The sequence below is a fragment of the Anabas testudineus genome, chromosome 15 (assembly GCF_900324465.2).
Source record: "Anabas testudineus chromosome 15, fAnaTes1.2, whole genome shotgun sequence".
Classification (NCBI taxonomy): domain Eukaryota; kingdom Metazoa; phylum Chordata; class Actinopteri; order Anabantiformes; family Anabantidae; genus Anabas; species Anabas testudineus.
In genome coordinates, this window is record NC_046624.1 from 14,428,046 (window position 1) to 14,448,157 (window position 20,112).

The 20,112-nt window shown below is 42.4% G+C and overlaps 2 protein-coding genes across 2 annotated transcripts; both read right to left on the minus strand.

Annotated features, from left to right (window-relative positions):
• Nucleotides 1–228: 228 nt before the first annotated feature.
• Nucleotides 229–9,015, minus strand: ndnfl (neuron-derived neurotrophic factor, like). Its single transcript, XM_026356098.1, has 4 exons — nucleotides 8,907–9,015; nucleotides 6,063–6,308; nucleotides 4,280–4,404; nucleotides 229–2,325 (listed from the first exon to the last, which is right to left on the minus strand). Exons 2-4 carry the CDS (start codon nucleotides 6,239–6,241, stop codon nucleotides 887–889), a joined length of 1,743 nt encoding a protein of 580 aa, XP_026211883.1. The 5' UTR covers nucleotides 6,242–6,308; nucleotides 8,907–9,015; the 3' UTR covers nucleotides 229–886.
• Nucleotides 9,016–13,500: 4,485 nt separating this feature from the next.
• On the minus strand, nucleotides 13,501–19,283 carry LOC113159284 (SPARC). The gene is made up of 9 exons (XM_026355900.1): nucleotides 19,172–19,283; nucleotides 18,688–18,769; nucleotides 17,835–17,907; nucleotides 17,352–17,463; nucleotides 17,107–17,225; nucleotides 16,864–17,018; nucleotides 15,677–15,789; nucleotides 14,582–14,676; nucleotides 13,501–14,407 (listed from the first exon to the last, which is right to left on the minus strand). Exons 2-9 carry the CDS (start codon nucleotides 18,748–18,750, stop codon nucleotides 14,352–14,354), a joined length of 786 nt encoding a protein of 261 aa, XP_026211685.1. The 5' UTR covers nucleotides 18,751–18,769; nucleotides 19,172–19,283; the 3' UTR covers nucleotides 13,501–14,351.
• Nucleotides 19,284–20,112: the final 829 nt, after the last annotated feature.

Genomic DNA, 20,112 nt, shown 5'->3' on the forward strand with positions numbered 1-20,112 from the left:
TTCCAGACTTAGTCTTAATGCAGCTCCATATACTTACCAAAATAACCAACTGTAATCTTCCCACACAAATTAGTAGTTTATATCACTGGACCACATCCATAAGGCCACATATATTACAGTAAAAGCATAAAATATATGAAAACAATTTGGTAGCCCAAAAAATCTACTTTGACAATGCTTTGTGCATACATAGAGTCATCAGAGTCCGGGACCTACAGATACCTTTAGTATTTATTGGTGCGTTTGAAGCAGCACAAGAATACATCAAAGACAACGAAGCAAGTCACTAAGTATTTTTCACTGCTTCATGCGAAAGCAGAACACAAAGATACACACTGACTTTGAACTAAGCATCTGTAGATTGCACCCATCTGTGTTTATAAGCCTGTACAATATGCAGCACTAGAGATATACACTGCAAACCCCCTGTCTCAGATGTTGTCCAATTATTGCCCCATCTGTTTCTGTTGCATATTTGGCACAGTCTCAGTTGTTGTTTTTGTATTGACTTTCTGTCATCACAAACCTCAGCTGTCCTTTGTACTCAGACACAAAATAAGCACTTGGACAACTGGCACATCATTATCATGATCAACAATGAAAAACAAAATGACAAAAGCACGAGAGTTCTATTGTAAATATTATGAACATTTGCTGGTGTGCAGATCCTTTTCATATGCTTTCCATCCACTTGCATGAATAGTGCAAATGGAGTTTGAATACAACCATTCCTCCTCCAGAGGGAATATTTCCTTGTTATGGTAACTGTCTCTCCACAACAGTCAAATGGCTTCATTCTCATGGTCAGTCTTTACAGTATGTCCATGACTGATGCATTTCCCTCACAACTGGGACAGTCTAACATCCACCTGTAGGGGGCAGCAGCTCAACATTCCTTTCTAGTCTTCACCATTTTGCTGGCATATTTGATAGGGATCCCCCAGCGTCTCATTAGATAGACATCAAACACATAGGCCATCCCTGGCTCCAGGCCCCCGATCACAGCTGTAGTGACGGCCCGTCGAGGATTCAGCTCCTGGAAATACTTGCAGAGAACCCTCTCGGTGTCTGAGCGAGACTCTGGCCCCAGACAGGGCGCAGTTAGAGCAGTCTCTGGCTCATTTTTTCTCAGCTTTCTGCGGTACACGCAGTACAAGCTTCTTTCTTCTGTGCCCATCCAGGCCAGGGTGACACTGTTGCATCCACGCAACCGGTTGAAGGATTTTATCTGCAAGGTGGAGGGCAGAGATGGGACCCCTCGGCGGTGATAGGCTGAGGAGGTCTGCATTTTGACTGATGCCATCAGACTTCCCGATAAGGCTGGATCTGTAGCAGCAGAGATCTGGCTTGAGGAAGTACCTTCTCTCTCTAAGTGGATGAGATAGGAAGGACTTCCCTGGAGCCAAATGTGTGCCAAATCTCCCCCCACAGCCTGGGAGGTCAAAACCCGACCTTTACTGGACACTGTGACCTTGACCTTTTCACCTCCACTGCAGCTCTGTAATGTAAGGAGGCCACTCTGCTGCCAGCCTCGAGGATGAAAACTAAAGAACTGCTCTGAGTAGGAGCCTTTGTCCGGGAAGGTCACCCACCTCAGCTCTCCTTCTCTCAGCGAGGTGATCGCCGGCCGAGCCTCCTCGTGTGTTCGTGCAACTGTCCCCTTGTATGCCATGCTAGTTCTGTTCACCCTGTCAATCACAAAGACGTCAAAGTAGTACTGGGTGTCAGGTAGGAGCTCAGAGACGGTGCAGACGCTCTCTGTCCCCTGACACACACATTGGAGGTCAGCATACTCATCATTGAGGGGAGAAGGTGGACTCTGGGATTCAGGATAAGCATCCCACTGCTGCCACCACCACTCTTTGAGGATTGGCCACACTGTCACTCTCCTCTTCCTCTCCTTCTTTTCTTGTATCTGGTCTTTTTCTTTCCTCGTGCCTTCTTGGGCTCCACAAAGGCTGGGGTAGTTTTGCTGATTGTTGATGAGGACACAGTAATCATAACTTTTCTGTGTTTGTGGCAGGCTGGTTATGGAGGCACTGGGCGCCCAGCTGAGGGTGACACTGGTCATGCCGACACCTAGTGTGTGAACTCGAGGGTCAGCTGGCAGGAGAGGGAAGGCACCTGAAGGCCCCAGGCCTTCATGGAGGAACACGGTAGCTCTTGTATTCTGCTGTTTGGAGCGCAGCCTCAGGATATAGATAGAAGCATGAGGATAGGTAGGACCCCTGTAAGTGTTCACCACATTGCCAGTGTAGCTGTGTATTTTATCCTCCGCCCCTGGACCGCGCCACCACACCTCGGGCATACTCTTTTTGGTGCTCCCTGAAAGGAATGAAAACAGTTGAGGACATAGGTATAAACATATAATTGATCAAAGTCCTGGATACAGTCCTCAGGCAGGATATTGTGACATTACAACTCATTTGGAACTGGCAGCGTCTAGCAGACACACATTCAGAATGGACTTTTCAGTGAAGTTAATATAATAATAATTCAAATGGACAAACATTTAATGAGTTATTTTAAGATTTTATGGCCAAACCAGACAGAAAATATTATTCAAAACAGAAAATGTTGATCTGTTTTAAAACATGTCTAAAGGGAATCTTTTAATGATCTAAAGAAAGAATGACTCATTCTACAGCTCTCTCTTAGTTTCCAGTCTTAAGCTTCAGTGTTTTGGAAAATAAACTTTATTCACTCTTTTTCCAAGAGTTAAATGACAGGATAACTTCCACTTTCATGTCTGTGTGCTCGGGCCAGGAGGTGATTAGCTTAGCTTAGTGTAACTTACACTAAGTCGTCACCATGAAGTTGCCAGGCAGAGAACTGAATGTGACCCTTTTTAATCTGTTTTTGAAGTTTCCATGTAATGATAGCTGTTTATTTCTTTATGCTGTGCTATGTCAAGCTAGGATGATTGTGTCCTTGATTAGATAACTTTAGCCAAAGATACTGGTTTCCAAACTCCAAAATAATAATTAAATTTCTTATATTTTAATCACTTTTCCAAGAATTCTTATGTTAAAGCTTATGTTTCTAGCATGAGCAACAATAGTTTAAAATTAGGGTGAATAAAGCAACTCATAGTTATTTACTGAGTGTCAGTAATCACTGTGATTTAACAAATGTTAGTAACAGCAGAAATTGTGCACACTGAATTGCACATTTGCAGGTACATGTTGCATGATGTGCTTGAACAATCAATCAGTACCTAGCTGTAAAGAAACCGAACGCCTAAAAAATGAATAATTAAATAAATAAAATGTAAACTGCCACTTCAAAACTGGTTGCATTGTATTGTCATTCATAAGTGTTTTCATTCTGAAGTGCACACTCTTCACTTCACGTGTGATGCAACTGACAAATACACATGAAAAAAACCTTCCCCGCTCATCTTTACTGTTCATCTCTCCTCGAGATGAAAAATCACTCCTCATATGAGACCAAATGTTACAGAATCAAAGTGAATAATTCAGGCTGGTGATGGCGGCTCATGAGCTCAAGGTTTGAATGATTCATGTGTCATTTTATAACTTTATACCATTAAATTACCATGTAGAAAAACTTTAGTTAACCTGAAAAAGTTCTTATGGAACACTTTATTCAGTAGTTTGGAGTACTAAGTACAATATATTGCAAGCTGAGAGCACAGACAGGTTATTGCTTGTTCACTGTTTGAAAGGAGAGCTCTGTCTTTTTGACTTGATGTGTGTAAATCAAAAGATCTACAGCCCGATGACAGTGTGACAACCAAATATGCCACAGTCCCAGTCTCTGTTCCTGTCAGAAATAGTAGGTGGCATTTAAAAAATATATATTTTAACTTTAATAAATGGGATTATCTTGCTGATGAAAAGACATAGGATAAAAATAATATCTGTCTTGTCTGTCTTGAATTTGGAGACAGTGGTTTCTGAAAATACTTTAGATGTGATATGATAATAGCTCATGGGAATCGATTTAATTGTGTGTAAATGTGATAAAACAGTGGTGGCAAATTGATGTAATGACCTCTAAAAGACTAACAAAAAGTACATAAGGAGCGTTTCAGGAAATCATTCTTTTCATATCTCTGATTGATGATTCTGATCTAGTCGTTTAAATGCATCAAAAATTGGGTAAACTCTAGTTTGCAAACAGAAAAGTCCGATTAGAGTGTTTGCCCTCTGTTAAAGCCTTATAATTAATAGAGTGATAATATCTAATTGATCGTCATGGCTTAAGAAGATGTAGTGATGATCTTCAGAGTCGATATCTGAAGGTGCTCACTCACATTGCTGGATCTTCAGGGGTTTGTCCTTCAGGGTGCGGGCAGCCAAGCTCCATTCAATGGGAAGGTCACAGGGGCTGACAGTCACCGACATTGCTGGAACCTTCTTCTTCAGCGTGAAGTATAGCCTGTGGAGAAACACAACAGATAACCGTAAGAAACCGTGTGATTCTTCACGGGGAACGTCAAAAAGATAACATCTCGCTTCCATTCAGCTGCAAAAGTGATAGATGAGAAGACAACATATCTTCCAGTGCATACTGTGCAGCACTCCTTCTTTTTGCTGAATGAGATTTGCAGATACAGAGGGGTGGTTTTAATTTTCTTTGCTAAACCTTGACAATTTCAGTGCTTCAAACATTTGCCAATCACTGTCTTTCCATTGGAACACATGCTGATCAGACATTTGATAGCGGATCAGGAGAGATGACCTGGGAATCAGATGATAAGACTGCACTGACTGTTTCAGATGGATATCTGTCTGTTTGCTGTAGCTGTCGGGGATCGTGCTTTGTATAAAAACTTTATTGTAATCACATGTTTAAAGGACGGTGTTGCTGCATTTTGTATCACAGATTTGCAGCAGTTCAGTGGCAGATGAAGGGCAGTCAGCATTCGTGCTGTAGTGGGTTGGTCCTATTTTTATTTAAAGAATCACCGTTCTTTAATATGAACCAGTTTACAATCAGACAGACTGGAACTTAAACTGTGTGTAAAATGTTCATTTTTTCACAGTTGGTTACCCTTCATGAAATTGAACTAACTGCATGGTTATTTATTAATAAATATTTGTTCTCCTTCTGACAAACAACATTATTTATGATTCTGTGCAGATGGCAGATGCTTCCAAACAGATGTGCGACACTGTCATTCTCAAGGGCGCTTCACAGCTTATTTAATAGAGTGATTAATTTCTGAATCAGTGTTTTCTCTCCATTATTTGCCGTGTGGTTCTGCATGACTGCACTGGTGGACAGACTGCAGCACACAGGGTGATGCATTTCCCAATTTTCAGCTCCCAGTTTCAGAAAGCACGCACTGGCACTGTTGTGCAGGGTTCAGGCCAAATGGGCTCCACTTCCTCTTGCTCTCTCTGCAGTGGTGCTGGTGCTGTCTCCAAAAAAGGTGGCTGGAGGATGACTGGTGACTTGTTATTGAAGTGTGAACAAGGGCAGAGTAGGAAAAGTAAGGAAAAGTCATCACACATAAATTCAGAGGCCAGCCGATGAATTTTCATGTTCTCCCTGTGTCTGTGTGGGTTTTCTGTAGGTAATCCGGCTTCCTCCCACAGACCAGGTTAGGTAGGGTTAGGTTAGCTGGTGACACTAAATTTAAGGTGTAAATGGTTGTCTGTCTCCATATGTCAGCTTTGTGATAGACTGGCGACCTGTCCAGGGTGACCCTGCCTCTCCTCCAGTGTCACCCAGGATTAGCTCCAGCACCCCCATGACCTTTATGAGGAAGAGTAATTAGGATAATCGACGGGTGAAATACTGCATTGATCCAATGGGGAAATTGTTGTTGCCATTGTTGCCAACAGCTGTAGACAACTAATACATCTGCACGTTTATTGAAGTTAACATTTGAGTGCATGACTTTTTATTTTCCAACAGAATATTTCGACTCTGTACCATCTTAAGTAAAGGATCTGAGCACATCTTCCACAACTGATTAGCAGATCACCGTCAGGCATTACAGCTGGCTCAGGTTATTGGTGTTTGTCTTTAACCAAATCATGACCTCTTCCTAATTGTAGGCCACATAAATTTGAGTTTTGTCACCCTACCTGCGAGTTCGTCCTTTGGGGAGAGTTATAGAGGTGATCTTTCCTTCAGGTAGCCATGTAGTGGGGCGAAGTGGCACCTCATTGTCAGGTGCCAGAGCTGAGTACACATGGGGCCATGAAGACCCACAAAACAGTGTCAAAGCTACACTGAGACACCAGGACAGGAATGGAGGTGCCATTGCTTGCTCTTGCTCTTTGTCTCTTGCTTTGACTTTCCTCAGTCACGTCTTGGGTGTCTCCCAGGCTCTGAAAACGGATGGTGGAAAGGTCAAGAACATCAACCAGAGCCCATCAGCAACACACACTCACACACAGTAAAGCCTTCAAACACACTTAGTTAAATTCCTACTGTACCATTCACATAGACACGAAAGAGCTGTAGCGGCTGATGATTCATTGATATGAAGAAAAACCCATCTTATTCAGACAGAATTATTCATGCAGGGGAAAAGAAATTGCCATGCTATATTTCTCTGGGATATGTGTGTAGCACAGCTTGACACTCACTATAAAAAATCACCCATCGCACCACTTTTCAAAGTGTGAAGTGGGATGCTAATATCACTCTTAAGTCGATGCCTTTACATTTACATTTCTATTTTTAGTTAGCGAGTTCAAATGGGTCTGTTCTCCAAATATCTTTCATCGTGGGTATTAGTACCATTTTATCAGGAGAAAGTGACACTATACTGTGGGGAAAGAAGTACACAAACCGCACCTGGAGGTTCTCTAACGCAGTCAGACGGATAAATGTAACGCCTAAAACAGGAACTTGTATTGGATTTGTCTGTATGGCTCTTTCTTTCTGCCTTTAATTTTATCTCTTTAAATAAATCCTCTCTTCTTGCCTTTTTACATGTATATTTTTATGTGGTTGTGATATAGTGATAGCAGATAGGATGATTACAGGTCTTACTGTTTTTCTTTCTCCCCAGAGAAAACACATTTGTTCAAAGTCACACCGTCTTCACAAACAGGCTCCCCGCCTTCTTCTAACAAGGTGCATTATGTCAGTGCTGTGCCCTACAGATCAGATGACAATCACAGTGGAACCATGCATGTGGATACAGAAGGTACATCTAAGTCTTTCGGGCCCCGGGACGCACTAAGATCCTAACTCAGAAAGCGCCGCACAGCTACAAAGTCGCACAGAGGCGCCTGCTCATTATCCTTGCACCGAAAGAGTGAACGACCCATAAAGCTTTAACTGAGAGTCATGCAGTGGGAGAGAGACAGATTGAAATGGGAGGGAGGGAGGGAGGGCTGTAGAAATGGAGAGCAAAAAGGGAAGAACGTTGGATCCTAGAGTAATTAGAGGGAAGGAGAAGGAGAGAGGAAAAGTGGAGAAAGTGCAACTGGAAAGGAGAGGGTTGGAATCAGATTTTTTTTGCCATGCAACAAGGTTGCAATGAATTAGTTTTGGTGCTTTAGGCAAACACATGAAGCTGATTGGTGTTTACTTTAGCCCCCATGTCGAATGACTTCTAATGTGTCACATATTACTAGATGGCTGCAAAACCTCACAGCTCCTCTCACACTCGCCCTCATTCAATCTTGGTAAAAATGAAGACACAAAAAAAGCTTGACGGGCTTGTTTCTTCAAAACGCACCCGCTGATAAAATATGCATACAGCTCCTCAGCAAATTATGGTCAATTGAATTTTCATAAGGCAAGAGGGCTGGTTCTTACAGAGAGAGGGAGCTTAGTGAACTTAACTACCGCCCTCTATAAATAAATACACACTCCCCTTTAAACACAGGACCTCATGACTTTGATGGTCCTGTTCACTCTCCACACAGCGTTATTTCTTTTAGATTAGTTTCCTATGTCCATTGTGTTTATCCCAGACTGTCAACTGGCTGTATTTATTATGGATGCTTAATGAAAGACCTCACTCTATTTATTTTTGATTTATTCTCTCTCTTCTCGTCCTTTTCCGTCTGGTTTTCACTTCGTTTGGCCCCTTTATTTAGAAGTTGATGCAGGCTCAGTTTCAGAGGGACTGGTAGAGTGCTGTGTGTTATCTGTCCGCACATTGTATTACCTATCTTCTATCTCCCTGTGCTCTGGCAGGACCATCTGCCTTCTGTTATCTGTGGGCAGAGACAGATTAAATGGCATGGGGTGGGCCCTGCAGGATCTGTTGTCCCCCCAAAATACTGTGGGCAAAAAACTGGCCCGTGGATCATGGTGGGGGTTGATGGGATGATAGTGGGTAATATGCAATGACCATGGAACTTGATAGGATTTTCCCGCTGATTTTCTACCTTGCTGTCTGTGCATTGAAATATATGAAAGCTTCTGCTGTCCTTCTTACTTTCTTTGTCCAATTGTGCCTGCATCTCTTATTCCACTTAACTATTATATTCTCTCTCACACACCGTCCTACAATATCATGCCATTTCTTGATGCACATAATGTATCTGCTCTTTCTCTATGATCCCTGTCCCGCTCAAATGACAGGAGAAATACTCTGTCTTTGTGGCTGTCAGAGAGAAAAGACAGGCACGATGAGCAATAAAACACACACACTTAACAAATGAACACACTGTTCAAACATGCAAAAACGTTATGCTGTCAAGATGAAAACCATCCTGCAAATAAAAGTGCCCTGCATCTGTCTCGGCTTTTAAAAACCCTCCGGAGACGACACACACACACACACACACACACACACACACTCTCACTCCAAAAAGAACTGATCCAAAGAGGCAAGTTGCTGACTTACACATCCAGTTGAAATTTGAGACACTGATGTACACACACACACACACACACACACACAGACACACACATACAGTACTCTGCAAGGACAACAACATGCATGCATGCATCCCCCTTACCTTCTCTCAGTGCACGCTCTCCCTCTCGGGCGCAGGGAGTGAGAGATGGGATCAAATGAGAGAGGGAGCAAGGATGGAGGAGGAGGAAAGGAGGATGAGATCCGGTCGCGAGGAGAGGAGGAGCGACAGCAGGTTGTTGTTGGGTGTTCCACTGACTCTTTTTCCCATGGGGTACAGCTCATTCCCTACTTCCCTACGTGTCTCATCAGGGCTAAGGTGTCCCTTCAGGGCTGTCCCGGCTCCTGTGTGCCCTAGTGTAGTACAAGGCTCCCCAAGCGCTCCCTCCTCACTCTGTCTCTCTGTGTCTGGGTCCTTCACATGTGGGGGCTTGTCGTGCTAAACACTGTGTGAATGTCATCCGGTCACTGAGTGCTGTATTCCCTTCTTCTCGGATTGCCTCTGTCACTCTTTTCCCACCTCCCGTTCTTTTCACTTGTTCCCTCTGTTTACCTTCTCTGGTAGTGAACAGAGCTCACTTGCAATTCAAATGGGCTCATGTGTGATTGTGTGTGTGTGTGTGTTTGTGTATCTGTATGTGCAATCTGAGAGTGAGGGAGCGAGTGGGTGAGTGTGAGGGGGCTGACGGTGAGGTCGCTGAATGGGGGTGGTGATGAGAGAGAGAGAGAGAGAGAGAGAGAGAGAGAGAGAGAACTTGTCTGTGTGTTGTCAATAACAGTCCTAAGCAGAGAGGAGGGGATGTAAAAGTTAAATACATACAATAAACCGTTCTCCATCTAGTTTGATGACATCTCTGCAGGAGAGGGCTTCACACAGCATGTTAAAGGTTACACCGTCTTTTTGTGCCTTATCGCTTGTTCAATCAGGTGCTTATACTGCCTCCAAATGAATATGTTTAAATGGGAGAATGGCTCCTGAGTCACCTTTTGGATTTATGCATATATTTTGTTTGCCTCGTGGCTTTAAAACTAATTAAAATTTCACCATGTTAAATCAAAAGTACTGATTTACTGATGTTTCTGCAAATATTTTTGCCTTTATTTGATCATAGTGGCAGAAGAGAGGCAAACAGGACGCACAGGACGGACGAGGGGGTATGGTGTTCCCAGCCAGATTTGAACCAGGGTGGAAATAATAAATATGTATACCATTTTACTCAGTTGTAAATAACTGGAATATGTGAAATGTCATTGGAGACAGTGTTGGATTCAAAGTTAAACACTATAAATGTGATTTCAAATGGAAGGCTCATTCTGTATATATGCATATTTTTTAGGTTTTAAGTGCAGAAGAAGGTTCAGAAGAGTTTTAATTTCAGCAAGTTTTATAAAGTTGAGAGTGAGGCAGTTAAGCGTGCAGAGGTGGGTAGGTTGTTCCACCATCGTGGAACCACAGAGCTCAAACGTTTCGCCTGGGATCTTTTTAGGTGAGGTGAAGGGACCACAAGATGTTGTTCGCTTGCAGAGCGCAGTGAGCGAGAGGGATTGTCGACCAGCATGAGGGACTTGAGGTGAGCTGGTGATGTTGAGTTGACCATTTTGTAGGCAACGGGCTTTGACTCGCAGGGAAGCCAGTCCAAAGATCTGAAGCGTGGTGTGACGTGTGTCCTTTTGTGGTTTTGCACAGCTTTATACCACTTTACACCAGCTTTATATATATATATATATATGTTTTTGTGCAAAGCTAAGCTAACCATTGCTTCATAAATACTGTGTAGACATCAGAGTATTATGATTTTTCTTATCTCACACGAGGCAAAACAAGTTTATTCCCTTAACATTAAAACTCCTCATGTTTTGAACATGTGACTTATTTAAGCCTTTAAGTCCTTGACGCAGTCTTGCTGAAATTAGGGTGAAATAATAAGATACTTCTCTCAGTGTCTTATTATTTGTTGTCTCGGACATGATTCTCAGTCCCGGGACATTAAAAGCCTGCTCTCCGGCATGTTACAGTGCATCAGTGCACAATGTCGTGAACTGGAAATTTTCAAGCAACTATGGATAATGTGTATACAGGACATCCATACTGAAAGCTTTATGTTATCCACCTATAGGCCCTGTGTAGATCTCAGAGGACTGTTTGGGGGGTGGGAATGGTGGTGCATTTGTATCAGTGGCTCTCCAACCCCACCCAGCTCTCTCATCTCCAGACAAAGGTAGGCCTCATGTACCGTCCTCTGCCCTGAGCTCTTTAAACAATATCATCAGGAAAATAGAAGGAGGCCTGCCAAATTGTGTGCTAAGTCCCCCTTCTCCATTCTACGATGGGGCCTATTCTCTCCCATTCACCAGGTACTTCAGTGTCGGGCTATTGAGGTCGCTGTGAATGGGACCCACTCCACCCAAAGGGAATATTGTTTGACCACAGGCTAAAATCTGAAAGACATCCTCTCTCCCTTGCTTTCTGTGTCTCTCTCCCCACTTCTTCCTGCAACATCACTTCAAAGAAGAATAAAAAATATGATACATGAGGACTATTAATAAATGTATCACTTTAGTGGCCACAACTGGTCTTTTTTTTTTTTTTTGTGAAGACCATTTGCTGTGACTGGATGCTCTTTCAAAGCCACTAGTCTCCCTCTCTGTATCCCTCTCCATTCGCTGGCCCACTTTACAGTCCCTAAGAAGTTCTGAAAGTCGGCAATCTGGCAGAGCACGATATGGCGGCTGCTTTTGAAGATTGGGTGGTGATTAACCTTAAAGAGATTACTGCACATATTCAACTTTGTGTATGAGCTGCATTTTAACAACTTTTATGCCGTTTTAGTGAGAAAATGTTATTTAAGAATTATGTTGTTGTCTGCTTTCCTAATACTTTGGACATCTGTCAGACATCTGTCAGACCAGGAATTGGTGCACGGGCCTGGGTGACACATGCTCACAAGCTCTCACACACACTTTTTCTCTCTGTTTCACAGCCATCGTGACTGGCCTGAATATTTTGTTTGATCCCACAGCCCCCCTTTGTGTTGCCATTTAATAATTTATTGACATGCAGTCACTAGACAAACTCTATCTGCAGAAAAGTGACAGAAAGTAAGAGTAAAAATTTCATTTGGCATAATTGCATGAAAAGAAATTTGCAAAACTGGCCTTTTCATCTATTATTGAGTGTGCTTACAAACCATGCATAATGCAGGGAGCTGTGTATATGACAACCATGTATTAAATATCGTTTTCCAGGGGGTCTTGGCGTATCGACCAGTCTGATTTCAGCAGTGCAATTAGTTGGTTGTTGTACTGAGTAATGGTCTACATAGATTAGTAAAGGGAGAAAGAGGTTCTGATGGTGAGAGAATGTTATAGAGAGAGAACGACAAAGAGAGATGAGATGAAGTGGGGGGACATGAGGGAGGGAGACAGGGAGAGAGAGGGTGTGCTAGCTGACAACGGGTTAACGGGAATCTTTATTTTTAACAACATGTCATCACCAGCCGCCCATCTGCTCCTGTGCTGTTCGAGTCCCTTGGGAGTGTGTGTGTGTGTGTGTGTGTGTGTTTGTGTGTGTGTATAAATGTGTGAGAGAGGAAGAGAAAGAGAGATGCAAGCAAGCCGTCACAGATCAAATCACTGATCAGCACCCAAAGAGGGAGGAGTGGAGAGGACAAGGTTAGAGAGGTGGGTGGCACACTGATATCTCCTCCTCTATCTGACAGTAGGCGTGAGGATGGTAGGACTAGAGGTGAACAGTGTGTGTGTGTGTGTGTGTGTGTGTGTGATTGGAAGGTAACTTAGGATTAGGTGGCTCGATTTTCCGACTACCCTCTCTGTGTTTGGATGGGGGGTTGGAAGGATGTAGACATGGTGGTCTAAAGGTAATGAGAGGGAATCTATTAGCACAGTGTTAGGGGGGTATGAAGACACACAAAGAAATAACAGCAGTGACCAGGAGGAGGAGGAGGTGTGCAGGCTATGCTCCAGGGGTGGCCCCAATAACTCATTTTACTGTTTTTTTTTTTTAGATAAAGGGACTAGTCCCTGGGGAATAACGGAGCGATTGAGAAGAGTTGTTTGTTGGTGGAGTTGGTGGGGGGGTGGACTTTGTGTACAGATAGACAGGACCAAACAGCTAGCTGTTCCGCAGTCACTCATCATTAGCAAGTACAGTTTCCTCTCAGTTCAGTGCAGTTAATCTCTTTGTTTTCGTTTCTTCTTCATGCTTCGTGACCAATTTCAACTTGTTTTTCACGCCATACACCGACATGAACTGAAGCCCTGCAGTGGTCTGTTTTTCTTTATCAAAAGTCTGTGGTTAACGTCTGCTGGAATGGTCATATTTACGATGATGCACTTTCTTTTTGCACAACATCCAGAGCATCAGGTCTTGGTCCTTGTTTGTCTCATGCCTGTGCTGAATCTGCTTCTCCTCCTGAAATCTCGCCTCTTTTCTTCATCTTCTTCTCTCCCTCCTCATCCTTCAGGCGTGCTAAATTTGAAGGCTAATTAGTCCAGAGAAACCAGTCACGCCAAACAACTCACCCCTTGCCACACACACATCTCCCTATTTATCTAGTAGAACCAAAACAACCACACACAAATCCGTGCACAACACAGAAGCAAGCAAACAAGATGCAACAAGAGTTTTTATGTATTATATTTGACAGATAAACATACAGAAGATCAGCAAGCTTGCATTAGCCAAGTTCCTTTGACCTTGACAGAGGTCAAGTGTTGGAAATATTCTGCATCATGCTCACAGATGCTATTTACAGAGCTGGCTGTAAGGGAAATGTTTTGAAGCATCAAAACCTTTTTTTCTTGCATCTCCTCTTCTCCTCGGTTCCTCCGGCTTTCTCAGCTATCCCTTCCCCCTCTCCCTCTCCGTTCTCACTCTTTCTCTCATTTCTGATCCATTTTTTATGCATTACTCCATTACTCTCAACTCCCATTTACAGTGCATTACCTCCTCCCATCTTTCACAAACACACTTTGTACTTCTCCCTCCTTCCAGTCACTTTGCTTTGCCCCTTCCCTCCCTCATTCTTCTCCAGTGCATTATGACACTTTTCTCTATTTCTCCCCTTCTCCCCTTTATTATTGCTTTATCTCTTCTCCGGTCACGTCATCTCAGACGAAGCACTTCTTTTCCCCTTATTTCCTATCTAGTTATTCATTCTCTGTACATCACACTGTCTGGCTGCACTGTCGTCATCCTCCCCTTTAATTGAATCCTCAAAGTATTCCATGTAATTTGGGCCCTAAAATTTCCTGTTGTCTGTGCCCTTTTAAAACACAGATGTAACAGTACTGGTGGTCAGGTTGTCTGATTCAAGCACACACACAAATGTACAGACAAGCAGCAGACTTTCAAATTTGATGACACGATAAATCATTATGTTACAAGCTGCAATAGAGCAAAAGCAGATGAGTGAGCACTGTGTAGAAATGTCGTCCTGTAGCTTCAGGATCAGGTAACTGTAATGAGGTTGTCTTCAGAGAGTTCATCGAAGTACTATATTCAGGAGTTCATGGTCGTAGTTTCATGTCAAAGGTGGTTCTCTTTTCCTCTAGAACACAGCTTAGGAGAACCCATTCTTATTGCTGTGAATAAAGATAAAAATGTAAAAAGGGTTATTTTGTTCTGACAAATTAGGTACAAAATATTTCAGACATTATAACAATATAATGACTAATAGACTAATTTTAATCTGGGTTTCAATTACAGTGAAAGAGCCTATAAGTGATCTAGAACTGTGACCAAAGGTTTTGACTAACACATAAACTGGTAGAACCAGGCTTCAGAGTGATCCACCAGGCAGGTTGTCCACTCTTGCAGGGTCACCTTCCTGTTCCTGTTACGGTCACATGATCTGCAAACACAGCACAAAGTATAAGACATGACACAGTCCAAAGAACAGTTACACAAACACGTGCAAATGTACAAACTCTTATACAAAGACATATTTATAAAGATATCTGCAGACAATAAAGACCTTAAGGTTCTTTAACAGCCATTGTCTTTCAGTTCACCCTGCAGTGTTATCTCTGAAGGGTACTCCCTCAATTTGTGTTAATCCATGGGCAGCGGGAGCCACAGTGGGTAATAAACATTATCATTGCTGGGAATGGCTTGACATTGACACAGCCAGCCCTACTCCCACAAAACCTGTCACTGCAGACTGGCAGAGAAATGGGGGGTTGGGTGGGAGGAGGGATGAAAGAGAAAGGGGGAAATATGGAAGGATGAAAGAATGAGAGAATGAGAGAAGGGTGAAAATGGAAGGGTTGACACAGACGGAGGATAACTCTATTTGAAGGAAAGATGAAAGGGAATTAGGAAGCACAGAAGGGGAGAAGAAGTGCTTCAACACGGAGGAGGAGGACGATGATGGAGAGATGTGTGGTCATGAGATCGGAGGGGAGGAGGCCACAGGAAGCGGAGATTGGCATGGAGGATGAATGGATAGATGGCGTGCAGAGAGAACAGCATGGTGGGAGGTGCAGCTTGGTCACAGAACGGGGGCGAAATGCATCGCGGTGTGACATTTTTAACCCTTGCTGTTTCAGTAATTAGCTGAAAAATAACATATTGCAAGAGACAGACGGTTCACATTATGAACCTGTGTATGACATAACGTGTCAGTGATGCGCACATACTGGGCAACATGGTCCTTACCTTATTGACCACTCAGTCACATTTAGTAATACATGCTATGATGCTATTCTCTGTTCTGACCTTTTAGAAAAAACACGCCACTAATGAATTAATTTATATTTGATTTAATGAAATTAATCATCTTATAGTTTGCTTCTGATACTGAAAACCTTGGAAGCATCTCTGTAGCATAAGCTGCTGGAGATGGGACTTACTGAAAAAATGGTGTTGCACAGTGCTCCAGTGGCATCTTCTTGTAGTGAAGCTTCTTCAAGTCCCGGCGGCTCAACTTGCCATCTTTGTTCTTGTCCAAAAAGGCAAATCTTTGCTATAAAGAGACACGAAAAGAGAGTGAAGAGAGATATTTGCATGTTGGAAAACAAGAATAGGTATTTCATTCAAATTGCAATGAAGAACATTTACATTGATGCGGCTCTAGGGATGGTGATGTCAGCTGACTGACATAGCTCAACATCTATTACATGTATTGTTACAGTTTTCCATTGAGATTCATGGTTTTCAGACGATACAGTGTCTTAAAGAGTTTGTCAACCTGCTGAAAAAAGGAGTTTTCAGTCTTGACAATCACTGGATGGGCTGCAGAAAATTTGGGACAGCCAAGTCTCTGCGAGGATGATATGTAATCACTTAATGTATCACATAATTTGTCCAATACTTTGTTCTATGTGTGCAAAACTATGACAATGATTGATGACTGTGTTTAACGCTAATTAGCAGCTGTTAGCGAGCTATTATGGTGAACATAGCAAACATTATACTTGCTATAAATCATCGTGTTAGTGTTGTCACTGTGAATATGTCAGCCTTGCTGTGTATTCTTAGTGTTTTTTTCAGGAGAGAAGGCTCTACAGAGTTATTATTACTCAAAGACTCTTAATATGTCACATTATCAAAATGATGCATTACGTTTCTTTTAATTCATTTGAGGCCAAGAGGTCAAGGCGGCCTGTGGGAGGGTATTAGGTTATCTCTCTATTCACCATCTTATTGAATAATTTAGGTATTATTGACCAAATCCTATTTATACATGATGTTTGAGAGCCACTTTCTCATTCTGTGGATGACCACACCACGAGCAACACAAGAACTTGCCACTTAGTGTAGGTTGTTAACATTGATTTCTGTCCAGACAATCCATGAAGCACAGTTTGTGTACTTGCACGATGAAGGTGTCTGGTGTCAAAAACCAACTTTACGTTCAGTGCTCAGTTACACTGGGAGTGAAAGTAATCCCTGTGTTTTTCTTCTGGCTGTAGTTTCATCAGCATTACGCTGTGTTGTGGATTTAGATTAGTTTGCGTCATCATTAACTGAGGTCATCATGAATAATGTTTACTATCCTACAATGATATTACTGAGACTCACTTCAAACATAAACTACCTGTGCTAGTTGTGTCCTCTGGGTGTGGCTGAGGCAGTTCTGGGGTGGGGCAGCAGCTGCATAGGACTCCCCCATACGACTCAGGAGCAGAAACCAGTCCAGGAGACGATAAGGAAACTGGCCCAACTCTTCCTGTGTGCATTTAGCCTTAGGGACTGATCAAGGTGGATAACAAGACATATTTGGAAAGGCTGCAGTCCGCTGTAGAAATACTGTGTAAAATCTAATGCTGTGTGTGTTTACCCAGACAGGGTCCTGTGTGAGCCAGTCCAATGTGGCGTCTCTTTCTGCAGGCTTCTTTATGCAGCAAACATTCATTCCCATAGGTCTTTCCCAGAACACTACACACTGGTGCCCTCTGCCTGAATAGATGAGTCAGTGCCCGTGTGCACAATTACATGTGAGGATGGATCATACAACGTACACAGAAGAAACACAGAAAATCCCAAGTGGACTGTCGGTAAGTTTAAACGCTTTGAGGTATTTACCGTGTACAGGACTGTGGACAGACACACTTGGGGACGAGGACTTCATTATCCTTAACTACTTGGCACCAAGATCCTGCTGGACTGTGGCATTTCAGCAGCTCACAAAGCTTTTCTGAAACATTAAGAAGCAGCTATCCAAACTGATTAAACGTGTAGAAAGTGCTACACATAACTAAAAGTCTCATAAGGTTTTAGTTAAGCACTGGAGTGGTGGATGAACGGGATACGTTAGAAGAAGAAAAGGTAAAGCGACTAAACGACAACCACCTGATTCTAAACCCTCACTACACTTCAGTTCTTGGGCCAAAATGTCACGTTGTGCACACATGCAATGGAAATTAAATGACGTGCACATAGCAAGATACAGTTCTTCCTTTGCTTCCATGTTCAAGAATATACTGTCATTATATTTAAGTTAAAATGTGTAACACATGGCATGTGGTCTAGAATGTATTCCTACTGTACTGTACTTTAAATTCTTACCTGGTTCTACTCTGCCAATATACGGTCTCAGGCTCTGCTCAGCTTGTCTCTGTCTGCGTTGGGCTCTGCCTCCCTGACATGTACACACACACACACACACACACACACACACACACACACACACACACACACACACACACACACACGGAAACAGTTTTCTGATATTTCTCTGTTATGTTGAACTGTAGGCAGCGGATGAAAGGATCATATACTTTTTTAATTGTCATTCCAGAGGTATGAACTAAATTCAGGTTTAAACTTGTTGTTCATTATTCACCTTCTGTCCTAAACTTTGAATCAGATTTAAAAATTACATGTTCCAACTTGACAATAATGTTTTCATCACTGTGATACGCAACACAAAGAGGCTTTTGATCAGCACTATGATCATTATTCTCTAGTCCATTACCAAAATCTACCGTGGGGTAATGAAAGTGTACTAGAATGGGTCCACAGTGGAAATACCATAGTAGATTTCAGTATCAGATCCATCTCCCCTCATGTATGCCCCAATTCCAAACTTATGTTTCCAGAACATTTGTAGTTGGTGCCAGATCCACATCTGCCCCCCAAACCCTCCCAGCTCCAATAGGAAACAGGTGCATTGCTGACCATACTGGGCGACCACACTTTCTTAGCACAGGAATTAACCTTTAGTGCCTGTCAGAAAACAATCATGATTCCTGAGAGGTTGCGTGCTCCAATCGTTATACAAAAAAATATTCACAAGATCCATTTGTACCTTGCACAGCCGTTAGATATTTAGCTGTTCTCATGTCCACATCCACATATAGGAGCTTCAGTGTTTTGGTAGATAGATTTAGGCATAAGCCACAGATGAAGTTAGACTCACCATGCATGTACAAGTGTGGAGGCTCAAGGGCAGAAACAAGATAAAGGTCAAACTCAGGTTCATGGTTGAGACATCCAGCAGGCTAAAACAAACAAACAAACAAACAAACAAACAAAAAATAAGGATGACAGACACATTTTCCACATATCTCTCTAGCAGCATAATTCTTTAAATTTCCTCAGGTAGAATATTAAAAATAAATAGCAATGAATGAATATCAATTTACACAGATAATGCTTTGCCAGCAATGCATTTTTCTCATTCTTATCTCCTCTGTGGTGTCATTTACCAACGTTTACTAGTCATTCTGGTAATGGAGCGGGAAACAATGCAGCTTACTGAGTCACAATAATTCACCATCACAGAGGAAACAGAGGGTTGAATTACATGGAGAGGACATTTCAGCTTTTCAGATCAGGAAGTTATTACAGTCTAATGAGTCATTTTCTGTCCTTCTTGACTGCTGGAGAAAAAAACGTCTTACCAGGGCCTCTGCCAGTCCTTTTTCTGTTCCTATTCCCTTGTTAGCGCTCTTCTTCTTTCCTTGTTGCTAGATTCCTTTTTCTCTCTGTCTCACTGGCTCCTTTTTCCATTTGATCCATCTAATTTTACATTCTTGCCTTATCTAACCCCTCCTCTCTGCTTTTCCCAGTCTGCCTGACTTTCTTCCCTTCACAGAAGCCCCCCCTGTTGATTGCAGTCGAGTGCACAGGTATCTGAAGTCAGCGTTAGTTCAAGATGTTGTGCAGCTGAACTGCGCTGAGATGGAACATGAGGGAAAGTACACGATGGCTGCATTTATTGAGAAAGAGAATATAAGAGATGAATAGAGAAAAGAATATTTTTTGGGGGAAGTGTTTTTTATCATAGTTGGCACTGCTCCACAAGAGAGCGAACGTATGGTCTCACCTACTGCACGTCTCGTGACACTTACAGTCCCTTCTCCTCATTTGTATTCAAGAAACACACTGAAAGTAAAACAGAATGAATATGTGTAGGAAAGCGGACACCTGTGAAAAGATGAGCTCAAGAAAAAATATGGAAAAGGCTGCTCTCTAGTGGCTGTAGTACTGTATGGTTGGTATAAGCAAAAGAACAAAATGTATTTTAAATCAAACTAGTTCTGAAACATTTTCTGACCAAGCATCTCTCACAGCAAAGAAGAAGCACAGAAAACAAAGGACACAGAACCTAAATTAATAAAAGACTAGTAAGTAACCACTGGAACAGCTGGTTGAGTGACATGCTTGTTAGTGTCCTGTTTATTATTATATAAACAGAACACTGATATTTATATTGTGATAAAAAAAAAAGTGAACTGCCCCAGGAGCTTGATTAAAACCATGTACAGTGCATTAGCAGTTATATTTATGTGATCATTTATGACCTTCCTTAATGCAGGGCTCATTTTTATTGCCTGCCATG